We start from the raw sequence: 14,888 nt of genomic DNA, 5'->3' as shown, positions 1-14,888 counted from the left end.
CGAAATTGGAATTCACTTCTGTATTTGTACATATAACTCAAACTGTTTACAAACATATGCATAGCTAGGCTGCATATGACGGAGAATGACAGTCACTTGTATTGTTTTCAAAAATACGCAGTTCCTTTTTCTTCTATGCCACTGAATTCCTTCCCTTCTTTTCACTGACGAACACTGAGCACTCATCCTCTTACTAGCACGTTCCTCCTTGTAGCAACTGTGAGAAGTTGGCCTGGTATATAATGCTCACTAGTTCTAGTGATCACCTTGTACCATGCCAAGCAACCCTTATGATGATTGGTTGTAAGTCAACCTTATAGACCAGCTATCCTAGTAGCGTGGACAAAGCAGTCTTAGGCTAAACTCTGTAAAAGCATGTGAAGCAAGCTGTTTTACCATACACAATCCCCTTGAATACCAAATGAAAGGACACCACACAGATATATATTGAATATATATATATATTTATTTACTACAAATATCTCCTATACTCTTTATGAGCACAGAAGCCAATGCGTTAAAACAAAACACAGTTTAAATACACAAATGTTGCACTATATGGATGAGCCCTAGGGGCCACTTAAACCATATACTAAAATAGTGGTATACGAACCACCTTTTGGAAAGGAAATAGGCCTAGGGCCTGGGGAATCGCTAGAGCTGTTCGGGACTAACAGTGAAGAAGTCGGGAAAGGCCCGCGGGACTCGGGTGCAGTGCTTAAAGTGCATGCATGCACCAATGCAAAGTCAATAGTGCGTAAAAGTTACAAAGTTACTGCAAAAGCAGTCTTCCGACTGGACTAGGACTACCAAACTTTAGAGTTAGGCACTAGAGGTGTGTACCAGTGTAAGAACACCGGCATTAGTAAGTTACCTCACCCACAGGAAGCGGGTGCATAGGTGCCAAAGTGTGTCGGGTTTCGTCACGCAGTCTGATGGTGCCTGAGGATGAAGATGCTGCAGGCGTCCAGGCGAGAAGTGTCCGGTGTGATCCAAGGGTGGATCGAAGATGTGAAGACCTGAAAGCAGAGGGGACATTGTTCAGAAGTCACTAGCCAGTGACTGGCGAGGAACCAGGCTGGAACCAGGCAATGTCGGGTGCAAACAGGCGATGAGGTGCAGCTTGTCTCCGCAGCCACGTGGACACGAGGAGGTCTAGGACGTCAAGGAGTCGATCACGAGCTGTCCCACAAAGGCTCTAGCTGATGGCGGTGTCGGCAACTTGATTGGAGCAAACAGGCCTTGGCTAATGCAAGCCACGCAGGAAGTGAAGAAAGCTTAATTCTCGGACCAGCAAGGTCAGAGGTGCTGCTCCTTTTTACAGAAGCGTGGGCCAGTCTGGAGCAACCAGACCAGTGGTTTAGATTGTAGATTTCGTCGCCAAGATGGCCACTAGCCGCGTGGCAAGTGACCAGGATGACGCGTCGAGTGGCAAAGTGCAGAAGGGCCCCACGCAGATCGTGGAGATCTTCAGTGCAAATGCTGCTCGGTGGTGGGGCTTCTCAAACCCTAAAGCACAGCATCGAGGGTGCCTCGGGTGCTGCGCAGTCAGCTTCTCGGGGGTCTTTCAAGATGGCCGGTCCCACGTCTCTCGATGCCTCCATGGGTCTCTTCTTTTCAGGGACTGTGGATCGGGCTGTGAGTTGTCTGGGAATCCAGGTCTTGTCAGGCTCTGGGCTCGGGCTCCGGCGGGAGGCGGTGGCAAAGCAGATGTCGAGTTGCTGGTTGGTGCCTGTGTTCACAGGGTGGTCACTCCTTGGCCACAAGGGAGATTCTCTTCAGTCTTCTGTGCAGCAGAATGTCGAAGTCCAGTTTTCTTCTTAGTTTCAAGTCGAGTTCAGGATGATCTGAAGTCTTGGGGCACAGCTCCTACTCTTATTTCAAATCTAGGGGCCGGATTACCTGCTAGGTCCCTCCTCTGGGTGGGACCAGGAAGGGGGGTGGTTACACCCCCTTTCCTTTGTCCAGATTTGCGCCAAGACTGGGGCTGGAGAGCCCCAGCACCGGTTTGAACTGGCATATGCACAGGGACACCTTGTGTGCCCCAGGCATGCCTCATTCTATTCAGCCCTGTCCTACCCAATACACAAAATCCTGTCTGGGGTGGTGCTAGCACCTCCCAAGGCAGGAAACCCTTTGTCCAAGCCTCCCTCGCTGGAAGGACTCCCAGCAGCAGGAGGTCAGACTTGTGTCTGTGGTGGCAGCATCCATTTTGTGATGCTGAGGCTCTAGTTTAACTTTAACCGGGGTTCAGGTTATGTACATGTTGTGTCCCTCTAGAAGGGTGGAATGCTACCCCCGTCGCCAGAACTGGCGAGGGGGTAGTATTCCAATTCGTATGACACCTTACTCAACATGTTTTGATAAAGCCAAACCAAAGTTAGCAAATAACCGCGAGGATTATAATGCACTTAAGAGTATATGGTATGGCAGTATCATGGAACAGCTACAGGAAGTGGTTCCGAAAGCTGAAGACAGGCTCAGCTCATGCTAGAGCACCATCTCACATATTTCCAAGCACTCTGCCTCTAGGATTGATGAGGCCTTCCATAGGAGTGGCTGATAGGAACATATGTGTCCATTTTAGGTTAGGTATAGGCATACTATACCTAAGTAAGGGGTGATTACACCGACTTACCCCAGCTGAGTGATCAGCCAGTTGTGTCAAATATGGAGGCCAGGCCAGGGGTGGCACAATACATGCTGCAGCCCCTGGTAGGCCTTGGAACCACCTATGCCCTGGGTACCTAGGGTACACTGTTACAGGGGCCAATAAGGTGAACCAGTTCCAATTGGTAATGTACCTAAGGTACATGGAGTCCATTTTAAGGAGAGAGCAATTAGCCTGGGGCCCTGAATAGCAGGATCCCAGGCCAACGAAGTCAAAAACCAGCTAAACACTAGGCAAAAAGTTTGGGGGTAACCATAGTCAGATATCCACCTTCCTACAGCAACCATCTTCTGAACGGTATCTCTTATATATCACTTGAGCTTTCACCATAAATAAGTACATTAAATTACTTGGTGAATAATTTTTTTGGTTTGTTGTCTGTTTATCCCCTTATTTGATGTATAAATAATTGACTCAGGTTGTAGGAGCTTGCCTCAAACTTTTGCTTAAGGCTCCTGTATAAACATATGAATTGAATTTAACTATGTTATTTGACTAATTGCTTTTGTGAATAAGGTTCTAGGACCATTGTTTTTTGTATCACGAAGTGCCCAGGTCCAGGACTAACCTTGGGTTAACCCTATTTTTTTTAATGGGCATTATTTACTAGGCTTAGCTTTCAACAGCCCTATCCCTTAGTGGCCTGCCAGACCTTAAGACCACACCCGCTGTGAGATAAGGCAGCCTTGCTAATTGAACACAGACCGGGCGCATTTGGCTTCAGCCCGCTGCTTTCAAATGCCGTGTGTCAATACGTGAGAAGGCACACCCATGTTCCCATCTCGTCACAGGAAGGGTGGGATTAGGCAGACTCGCTGATCGCACCATCCACTTGATGAGATGGGGAAAGGGCAGGCTTCAAAAGAGAGTCCAGCTCCAGATAGTTTTGGTGCGTCACCACAGTGCGTTTGAGCAGCGCACACTGCTTTCCAACATCTAGCTACCTGCCTAAGTAATATCTCGGCCTCGTCCTTCAATCGTGCCACTCTTCAGGTTTACAATGTCTGGAAATTCCAGACACATTTACCGTCTGGCTCTATGCAGTGCATTATCATCAGTCAGATCAGACCACGCGTGCGCTGGCACATAATATTATTGCTTTCAGGTGAGGTCATTTTCCCATTATCATTGTGAAAGCTCTAGCGTTATTTGACATTTTTCCCCCAGTTTTATAATGTGCAAACTTGAGTCTAAGACTGCTGCACCTGGCCCCAAACCCCGGGGGATGCCAGTTGTTAGAAAGTGTGCCCCCTAGGGGAACTTAAAACCATTAGTCCCACCAACGGACGTTTGCCGATTTTGTTTGAAACCCCACTGAGTGCACCCACCAGTGCATTGCACACTGTTTTTTATGTAACTTGCTGATACCCACAGGCGCTACATAGAGTGCCCAGCTCTCATCTTCTTCGCTGGCCTGCAGAACAGAGAGCTGCGCTCTCAGGGATAGCGCATTGAGCTGGATTCTCGACACGCCATTCGCAGAGCTAGCTGTTGCTGCATTCACATTCACCCGAATAACATCAGGCAGGCAGGCACCATTGGGAATTCTTTAGCATGCTACCTAAGCTGCCTGAACCGGGATGCCACAGCTGTGAGAGAGACATATTTCAAATGTGTTTCTTTAAAAGAAATGTTTTCATCTATACTTATTTTACTGACGTACTTACACCTACCAGTAGTGCAACTTTAAGAAAATGGCGACAATGTATCAGCACAATAACATTTCTTACCATAGTAGTACTGAAATAGTCCATGCATGGCCTTTCAGTAAATTGGGCGCCACCAGTGCTAAAGCTTACCTGGTATCCTGCCTCAGCTTTCCTTCTCAGAGCTCAAGATGAGCACATTCCAGCAATTGTAAAAACCATTAGCTTTAAAGGTCTTGTATTTAAAGTTATAACGTTTCACCAGTTGCTGGAATGTGCCAGTCTCGAGCTCAGTGAAGGAAAGCTAAGGTAGTGTTCAATAAAAGCGCCTAGTCATATATTATGCGTGTTCATATTGTGACACTTTAATTGAGATGTACTATAGAACAATATAGGCATATCCCATTTCATTACTGGCTCAATACATAGCAATATGTATTGCCAATGACTGCCCACAGAGTAGAAGCCCTGAAGGGTATACAGACACAAGCTAAATATAAAGAAACAAGCATATACAGAGTTGAAATGCAGGACAATGCAGGCATTTTCGTATTGAACCCTTGTTGGGTAGGTGCTCCTTGCAATTCCAGACAAGAGTTGACGCCCCACCACTTTTACATTTCCTCATCTGCCACCTAGTGATAGAATTCTTCCAGTCACTGGCTAGTGCACAGGATAAATCTGGCACCTCCATCACTACCTTCTCAGAACATTCCTGGACCTGGGAAGACTCTATATGAAGAAGGCCCTGCTGAAAGAAAAATCCACACTCCAGGCTCCAGCTGGAAGAAGAGGGCTCACACAAGGCCTCAAGGACCCTTACATTCCGCTGGCACAAAGGGGCTGGAACTCCTCTTTCAAGGGCCAATTCTTTGATTTCCGGTTTGCCTGCTTAAGGAACACAAAAAAAAGGACTCCTGGTTACAAGAGTGCCCAGAAGACCTAAAGAGGACTCACCACTACAGAACCCCTGGCTTGAGTGCGACCTGGGACTGTATTATTTAACATGTGCCCTGGGCATAAACAGGGATAGTGCTCCCTATTATAATCAATGCGTTGTTCCCAAGGCAGACATAAACGTGTGCCTGCCCTGAAGGTAGGGCATTAATTAAAATTAGAGCAGCTACTTGAATCAGCTGCTCAGTCCTTTACTGTGCAGGCGGCACCTGCCTCCACTTCAAATGGGGACAGAGATCCCCCTCCAGGTGGGTACGGTAAGTGACTGCACCCACCAACAGAGGGATGCCTGGGGGTCCATGCGACCCCCTTTCTCACCTCCAGAGGGGCACCCTCAGGGGGGAACTGACTTTGCCCTACCTATTTGTGACGCATAGTCATGACAACCTTTTTGCCTCAGCGCCCACCTAATGATATAGCATGGGGGCAGAGGCAAAGAGTTTCCCTCATTTGCATGGGGCACACACCCATGCAAATGAGTGAATACCCCATCAAGGAAGCACCTGCGCTGTGTGTAATCCGTATTACAGAGCGGCTGCACTAGCATCCGCAACTCCTGTAATCCTACACAGGGCCGGACTGGCCATAGCGGGCACCGGGCAATCCCCAGTGCGCCGCAAGGGTGGGGGCTGGTTTTGGCCCCCTGGGGGCCGATTTTGTTACAGGTCCGTTTTTGCAGCCATTTCCTGCACAAATGAGCATAACAAGTGAGCTTCCATTTCCTTCTCTGAATTACATACAAGGCATATGTTAGATTGGAAGGTACGAAGATAATTTGTTGTGAAAACTGTTGACAGGTATAATTCCATATCTAGATACAGTTCTTTAGCAGAAGGGAGATAATATGATACAGAAATTCCTCATATTTTAAATTGCATTTATAAACTGGGCAGGGATGACTGCATGCCTCGGTGTACTACATGTACCCAGGACCTGTAAATTAATTGCTACCACTAGGCCTGCAGCACTGATTGTGCCACCCACTTAAGTAGCCCCTTCAAACATGGCTTAGGCCTGCTATTGCACCCTGTGTGTGCAGGTATTTTGACCCTGCAAAATACACCTTTTTACCAGGTCAATCCTTCCTTTACATGCAAGTTGCTTCTAGGGTAGGCCCTTGACAGCCCTGAGGGCAGAGTACAGTGCATTAAAAAAGTAAGCCAAGTATTTTAAGTTTTACATGTCCTGGTGGTGAAAAACACGTACATTTCTTTTTTCATTACGGCAAGGCCTACCTCTCCCATAGTCGGACCTTGAAGTTACCTTATTGCATCTCAAAAACTGTAATTTCCAAATGAGTGTAGGTAACCAGTCCATGTTTGGTGTCTTTGGAATTGTAATTAAAAAAAACATCCTATGGTAAATTTAAATTACAATTTTGAAAATGTCAAATGAGTACAGGTAACTAGTCCATGTTTGGTGTCTTTGGAATTGTAATGAAAAAAACCCTCATATGGTAAATTTAAATTACAAGATTGAAAATGCCACTTTTCCTAATTCCGTTATGGAAGACTATTTGAACACAGCGCCAGTCGCCAGCTTTCCCTAAAGCTTCCCAGCTGACGGTAGGCTGAAACTTTTTTCTCTCATCCACTGTTTGACCACAAACATTTGGAGCCAGCACTTTAATGGCTCTTTCGTTTTTTAGGTGGCCCCCGTTCTCACTGCGACTACAAAATTACAAGTCTATTTTTGCACTTCCAGACTCCACGTGCTCTTTTCTGAATTCGTTTCAACTCCCACACTGGTAGGTTTATTAGAAATAACGAAGTGGCACAATAACAGGGTTTAGTGTCTTTCATTCCAAAAATTAAATCTGGCTACCCTTCTTTCACCTTACAGAAAGATTCATTGTGCCCTGATGAGATTCCAGGAAACAACTCCCTGGAATCGAAACGCGTCGGCCATTTAGTAAAGAACTATTGCGATCTGTTCCTTCATACCAGCTTTTGTTGGGTGTAAAAAGAGTTACAAATTGTATTCGCTTCATTGCTAATTTCTTTTCCCTTTTTCTTTACTTCTCTGGGTACTAAACCCATTGTCCAATTTTTGCAAATTCACTGTTTTATACTGCACATGTTTAAACTGTTCTGTTTGTTTTCGAAATTATATTGTCATGCAAGCTTGAATGTTTTTCTTCTCAGACTATAATTCATTTGTATGATGATCAGTCTATTTATTTTGGTGTAAATATGTACATTGTCTTTGTGTGTCTTCTTATTCATGATTTTTTCGACAAATTTTGATTAATCGATAAAAAGTGTTGGTATAAATAAAAATACCCAGTTGATTACGACAAATTGCGTGGTTAACTTTCCCCAAGTTTGGATTCTAATGTAGGTGGTGAGGCACTTGTTTGGTGTGTTTGTTTAAAGAAGGCCCTGCCTCCTCACCTGTCCAATAGGGCCTGGCTCCCTCCTTGTTTCCCACTTTTAGAAAGTTGGCATTTTCCTGCATTACCCATTTAGTGCCTGTAGCCTGTCTCTGTATCACATGACTGGATCCAGTTGACAGTTGGGATTTGTGTATCCCTCCTAGACTACCAAGCACAATAGGGAGCTTAGGTATGCCTGGAAGGGCCATCACTGGCAGGATGGGATGGAGGAGCTGGGAACAGCCTCTCTTACACTTGAATACGCTGTTTCCTGCCTCCCCACAAAAAGATACAGAGGGTATCTCTGTAGTTACTCTGGAGCCCGGCCAGGGAAGGCAGGATGTCTGAAGACGTTAACAGGATTTTCTAGAAGCTTCTCCCACCTTCCAGAGAAAGGGTACAGGGATATATATTGGACCTTAGACACCACTTCTTCAGTACTCTTCTGGACCTGTGGATACTCTGCCAGGAAGAAGGACTTCCAACAACCTTGAACCCAGCACGTGGACTCTGCCACCTGTGAGTCCTCCCTTCCCACGTGATGCCACCCCAGCCCAGGACTCTTGGAAGTCAGCCCGAAGGTGCTCTGTTTAGTCCCCTGTGGTCCACCTCATAAGGAATGAAAAGTGACATGAAGCCTTGCAGAGCAGAGACACCCAGCTGTATCAGAACCGATGTCAGATGATGTGAAGTGTCATAAAACATCATCATTCAGACCGTACGCCAGATTTTAAGGTACTTTGTTCAGCAGACCTAAGTGGGTCCCTGTGGCCGGCCCGCGTTCCATCTCGATCAGCCTTAACATGTGACTTTGTCCCTGTCCAACGTGACAGATCACCCCAGTTGGCTCTTTATCCTTTTTGGCTTTATTTTCACTGAAATCAAATCTTTAAACCTGCATATCTCCGGTTCTACTGATTGGATTTCTGTTGTTGTGGTCAAGCTTTATTTATTAAAAATGACTTTATGTTTCTAAACTGTTGTAGAATGCTTTTGTGGTGTGTTTTCAGTGTGTTACTGTTTGAAGTGTTGCACAAGTATTTTTACATATTGCATCTGAGTTAAGCCAGACTGTGATGTGCAAAGCTGACAGAGGGTTTAACACAGGTAAATTCAGGGCTTGATTGTTACTTCACCCTGAGAAGAATGTGGTTGCTGCTTGAGGAGGATTTCACACCAACCCCCAACCAGCAACCCAATTTGTTAAAACTATTTATTTCATATGACAGGAAAGATGCATGCTATTTATCGAACAGTTTACACCTTCATTGTACTTTACATCATAAGATGTGCTCTTTCTTTATGAACATTTCTCTGAACAAAATATGTTGTTGGTTATTTCAATAGGTAAATCATCCCTGGGTGTGACGCTTTTTAGGTTGGTGAATTTGGTGGCTGGTTCGATCTATATCGATGACGTTTGTATCAATAAAATTGGACTTGAAGATTTAAGGAAGAGACTATCAATCATACCACAGGAGCCAGTACTTTTCACTGGAAATGTCAGGTGTGTATCCCATATTTAAGGCATCAAACTAGTTATAAGTCGTCTCTCATTGGACTATTTGATCACATAAATTGCTTAAAAATGATTAAATTATCATTTGCTAGGCACCTATGACCTGCAAAGATTTGATTTAGGGTTAGCTAATAGCTTTTGTGAAGTTTGGCAGCAAAAAAAGTCCCCGACCTGTTTGATTTTACTCATGTTTATGTTTATGAATTTTAAGCATAGCGTGGGAAAAAAAGAGTGGAAAGATTCTAAAAACAATTCATTACCTTGTTTTTAGCAATAAAATATAATCTAGAGGGATTTGATACAGAAGAGCCATCTAGTGGATCCAGTGGTTCTTCTTAGTCCGCATTGCCTCATAGGAGTCTTACCCGTTGGCCCCTGTCGACCAGAAGACTGATATGGCATCTGTTTTCTGCATCTGTCTTTGCTGTCCGGGACAAAGTTTACATATTCTATTTTGAGCAATCCTTGATAAATAACTTTTTATCACCTTTTCAAGTTTTGCAGAAGAGATGACGAACCAGTTTCACTTCTACTTGATGAAAGAACAAGTTTGTTTCCAGTAAGATAGAACATTTGATGAACTCCTGTAATCCCATGACTTTTTGATCAATTTACCCATGTCTCATCGCGAGCCTTCCCAGGATTTGAACTTCATTGGGGTTCTGTTCAATGTGGGCAGAGACAAAATGAACAGGTTGCAGCCGTATCTGTCTTCCTTGTTATGGGGAGGGTGGCTCGTGTCAATGATTAGTTAAGGCTCTAGGGTTACAAAGCGGCCACAAACTTACCTTTCCCCAGGCTTGATGTCACCTGAAATTGCTAGTGATTTTCATTCTCTCCCATGGGTCACTTGTAAATCAATTTTAAAAGGAGCAAGACTTGTTTAGAAGGCCCTGTCTAGTGGATAATGAAGGAGAACACTTTTTCTGAAGGAGGTCTCACTTTCATAGTTTAATAACTGCAGACGTGAGATTGATGACCACCCCTCTATACCTCAAAAACCTCTCAACAAGAGGCTACTTTACATGATGCTCCTAGAATTGAACTTAGGGGGAAAGGGATGAGAGAGATAGCACCTGGTCCAGGGTTTGCTTGCTTCCTTCCTTTCCAATATTTGTATATTTATTGCATGTATTTGCTCAGGTACTCTATCTCTTATAATGTGTGAGTCCATCTTATGTTTCGCTCAAATCTGCTTGACATTCTACGTTCTTAAATGTAAAAAGTCTTGTTAGGATTAATTAAATCAGATCTGCTTGAATATCAACTTTTCATATTTTATTATATAATCGTATCTTATAAACAAAACTGAAATGGATGTAAAAAGTCTGATATCAAACAGTCACTTAGTTCATTATACAAAAGAAATGATATGTCCGAAACTCAAGCCTCCTAACTCCACAGTTCTTCAAAATAATCCATATTCTGATTCTTGTTATCAGGAGTACAGGAAGCGGATGACAATTCAATAGACAAGAGTCCAAGTTAATCTTTCAGTACGACGGGATTGAATCAGTTTCCTCAACATGTATGAAGCATTGGCACACATACGATGGGTACTTGCCCAGTTCTCCTTAAGATTGTGGCAGACGTACAGCAAAATACCTTCAATCGTATTCCAACGAAGGAACTCTAAAACCAGATGCCTTTGTAAGATCCTGACAGTCGCAAACTCTGCGACAAGAATGGAAACTTCCACATAGACGCAACAACAGGAAGCAATGTTTTCTGTTCCTTCCTGAGTAAACGCAGAAGCCTCCCAGAACATTAAAGTGCAGCTCTTTCTTCTTGCACTTCCTCAAGCAAGATGGCCCCATCTTCAAAGATATCTGCAAGGGAAATTTGTTATTTCCCACTAATCCTGTTCAACTACTTTTCCTTTAAACTACATAATATTACAGCATTTAAGACCTTATTCCTGACAATCGCTAACTCTCCTCATTCTAATTGTTTTGACCATATACATTACAGATTCAGACAGCAAAGCGTCCTTGGTTGCTGTCAAACGTCAGATAATCCTCCAACTGGAGGAAGTAAGTATGATTATTTGTTGCTACATAACTCCTTGTCCCCAGGGTCTTCTCTAAGCCTTTCTGCTAATACCGCTTTTCTCCTATTGAAAATCTGCCAAGATCACGCAATGATTGTTTTGTTGGCACATGTGTAGCCAAGGAGGCCCCTTGTTTCCTATCCTACTCGAGCAGGCACAGGGTTTCCAGCAATCTGTCTCTGTTTTGACTTCCTCTCCTCCCAATTCCCATTCTGCTGTATTCGCCTGGAGTTTGGAACTTAAGCCGGTCGGCGGCAGCATTGAAGTTACTCTTGTAATGTAGCTTGTAATATAATGTGGTATATAAATAAATAATACCGGATCTAGGTTTGACTAGGCATAGCAATAACAGATAGCTCAATAAATAAGAGTCAAGATTCGAGGTAGTAGGAGTTTGCAGGTTTATTACAGCATAAAGGACAGGAACAGGACAACCTGCATAGGAATAGAATGGCAGGGCCCGGCAGCTGCCGGGGCTGGATCTGGGATGAGCGCGCTAGCATTTAATAACAATACACAAGTATATATAGTAAAACAGTTGCATTACAGTACATATGATAGGCGGAGCAGTGGGTGGAGCAAAGGGTGTGACGCGTAGTAGTCGCGAAAGATAAGGGTGAAAGTAGGTGTAACAGGGCGTATACATAGATATGTGATGCAAACGTAACAGAATATGTCATGAATGGGGCGGAAACATGGAGGGGCTACCTAAGGAGCCGGGACCTCTAACCTAGTGGTGCGCGCAAACTGGCAATGACGTGTTACTAGGAGAAGCTGGGGGCTACGAACTCTGTGCTAGGAGCAGAGACTGAAGTCTGGAGAGTCAGGGCGACATGTACCTAAACAGTATCTAGTATCTGATGTTTAGAGAACATGTTGATATAAACTAGAAGTCAGGAGGGGAAAGGCTAACTTGATTCTAAGACTGGAGCATGCATTATTCTACATGTAGTGCGTGATGAAGAATACTAAATGACCATTAATACAGTATTTCTCTTACATGGAGACGTAAAGGCTAGACAATGACGGAAACTATTGATGCGATTCAGTAACTTAGGAATGCAGAGAAGGAGGGCTGGACTGATAACTAGAATCATAACATACTCTTGGCAGACTCAGAGGCAGAGCCAGGCTGGGCCAGGCACTGCGAGGCAGGAAGTAAGTGAAGGGTCAGGGATACAGGTGGGGGCTGTATCGCTCCTCAGCGAAGCTCAGGAGACAGGAGCTGAATCTAGTGTCCGGGCCCTTTTGAGGCCTAGAAACGGGGACTTTATGATGAAATAACGTGCACACTGAGAAACGTGGCAACGTAGCTTTACATAGGCCTGATATTCGTAGTATTCACGAGAACTGGAAATAGACATACTAGAGATGGACACAACTGTAATTGCGTCATTAATCGAACATGGGGAATACATATGCATATTAATCATGCACAGATAACATATGATGGAGGACGCGTAGGGACACAGAACATGGCAAAATTTACTTTTCCACATTCCCTCCTTGTCACTACGTTTCCATCAGGAAACATCAATATTCATGATACCATCTATCATTTCATACAGCATCAATTGTTCGTCTCGAATTTTCTTGGAACGGGATTTAGAACGGGGCTTGGGACTAGGAATACAAGAGGTAGCACAAATGCCGCAAATCGCAGGGCCACATTGTATACAGAGGCAGCAACTGAATATGATCGCTACTGCAATACCTAGAAAGGACAATACTTTCCATCCCCAAGCGGAAATTATATTCCAGAACCAACCGGACCATGTCCAGGTGCCTGGGTCTTGGTGTAACAGATGGGCAATTTTATGGAGTCTGGTTATAGCTGAATAAACAGACGGCGCGTTATTTGGAATGAAAATGCAGCAACTAGATCCGATGACTCTACAGGCCCCGCCCCTATCGGCCAGTATGACGTCAAGGACGAGACGATTCTGGAGCACGACAAATCTCATAGCAGATTGCTCTTCGGTTAAGTTACCTAGAGCAGAGGCAGTCTCATTTACTATAGCTTCAAGGGTTCTGGTTAACCTACGGATTAGCTTACTGTTCTGGATAGGGCCTATAAAAAAGAAGAAACCTCTATTGAAATCTGTATACTGTTCTAGAGCAGTTTCAGTATAATCGACAATTGGGGACTCAATCTCCCTTCTATGTCTAAGGTGTACTAGATGTGTGTTTCTATGATAATCAGATGGGGCTAGGAAAACTGGTGGCAGTAGGAAGGCAATGTAACAGGTTCCCTCCCAATCGAGGGGCAGACGAACATATGCGGTTTGACCACAAATAAAATAAGAATGACGTGAAGCTTTGAAATTAGATTTCCCACTGTCACTATACTTGACAATAGTAGTACATTCGCTATGTCCTACATGTACGGAACCATTATTTCGGACACATAATTCGCCTTTGACTGGTAGTACTGAAATAGCAGGTAAGTCTGGAGTAGTATCAGACTGAACATTCAGGACCATGAAATTCGAAGAATAATTACCTAAGTTGTAAACTTCATTCTCTAGATCTAACCCTGTTCTGTGGGGAAGACCTTGCTTGTCTGGGAAACATGTACTGTTAAGAAAAGACATATCTGTTGAGGATGACGTTAACGTGGACCATGCTCCACACGAACCATTATGTGAAAATGGATAAGGAAAGAGTGGCAGAACTCCCTTCGGTGTCTGGAAAGGGGGGAGTCGACCACACACCCAACAATTAGTGGCATTGCTGGTCTGGTGTGAATAATGTAACATGCGGATAAAAGAATTGTTACGCATAGCGAGGCGATAAGAGAGTTCATGAGGAGGCAGATCACTAAACGTGTGCTCTACTGTAACATTAGAAGACTTATTTACATGAGAAACTGGAAAATACAGATAAAATGCATAACTGGTGCAGGAAATCATAATGCTGAGAAATAATATGAAACTTAGAAAAACGATACATCGGATTGAGTTTTGACTAACTCTCTCACTATGGGGGTCTATTTTATACATGTCAGAAACCGGTCTAACCGTTTCACCTAGGGGAGGACTTAGACAATCAAACTGGCTGACTTATTTTACTAGACCTTAACTTTTTCTTATACTCCTGTTGCGGAGTTGTCTCTAACAGGGAGGGTGCAATATCATTGTCTTTTGCGGGACAGTCCTTAAGAATAGTACTTTGGCAGTCCTTTAAATGATCTGAAATGTTCTTTGAAACGGGCTTCAATCCATAAAACTTTTTGATATGCGAAAGATGCACCCAGCCTTTGCGTCCCTCCAACTTCACGGCTGTACGGGTGGCCAGGAGGACCTGTCGGGGCTCCTTCCAGCGAGGCTCCAGCGGACTTGAACGATCAAAATTTCGCACTAAGACCATGGATCCGGGAACGATTTCATGCGGTGCCACCTCGGTATTGTCTGGAAATGCGGCGGCAACCTGTGAACGACAAGAGTTGAGGGCAGACATCAAGGAAGCTAGGTAATCTGTCAGCATATTACTTGAAACATCGGTAATACTTCGGGGTCTAGGTGTACCCCACATGTTAGGGGGGCGGCCGAAAACGACCTCATACGGGGACATACCTGATCTGGAATGTGCGACCATGCTCATATAGAACAGGGCAACTGGCAGAGCTATTAGCCAGTCCACACCTTTCTCTTGACATACTTTGGCAATGC

The 14,888-nt window shown here is 44.3% G+C and overlaps 1 protein-coding gene across 3 annotated transcripts in view; it reads left to right on the top strand.

Annotated features, from left to right (window-relative positions):
* LOC144773252 (ATP-binding cassette sub-family C member 5-like) overlaps positions 1–14,888 on the top strand; it is a 2,136,031-nt gene that overhangs the window by 1,954,491 nt on the left and 166,652 nt on the right. For all 3 annotated transcript variants that reach the window (XM_078658154.1, XM_078658153.1, XM_078658155.1), the window contains one exon: positions 8,996–9,155. In XM_078658154.1, coding sequence (XP_078514280.1) covers positions 8,996–9,155 — 160 coding nt within the window. The remainder of the gene's footprint in view (positions 1–8,995; positions 9,156–14,888) is intronic.

This window comes from Lissotriton helveticus, chromosome 8 (genome assembly GCF_964261635.1).
Source record: "Lissotriton helveticus chromosome 8, aLisHel1.1, whole genome shotgun sequence".
NCBI classification, from domain to species: domain Eukaryota; kingdom Metazoa; phylum Chordata; class Amphibia; order Caudata; family Salamandridae; genus Lissotriton; species Lissotriton helveticus.
This window is presented reverse-complemented; position numbering and strand designations above follow the sequence as displayed.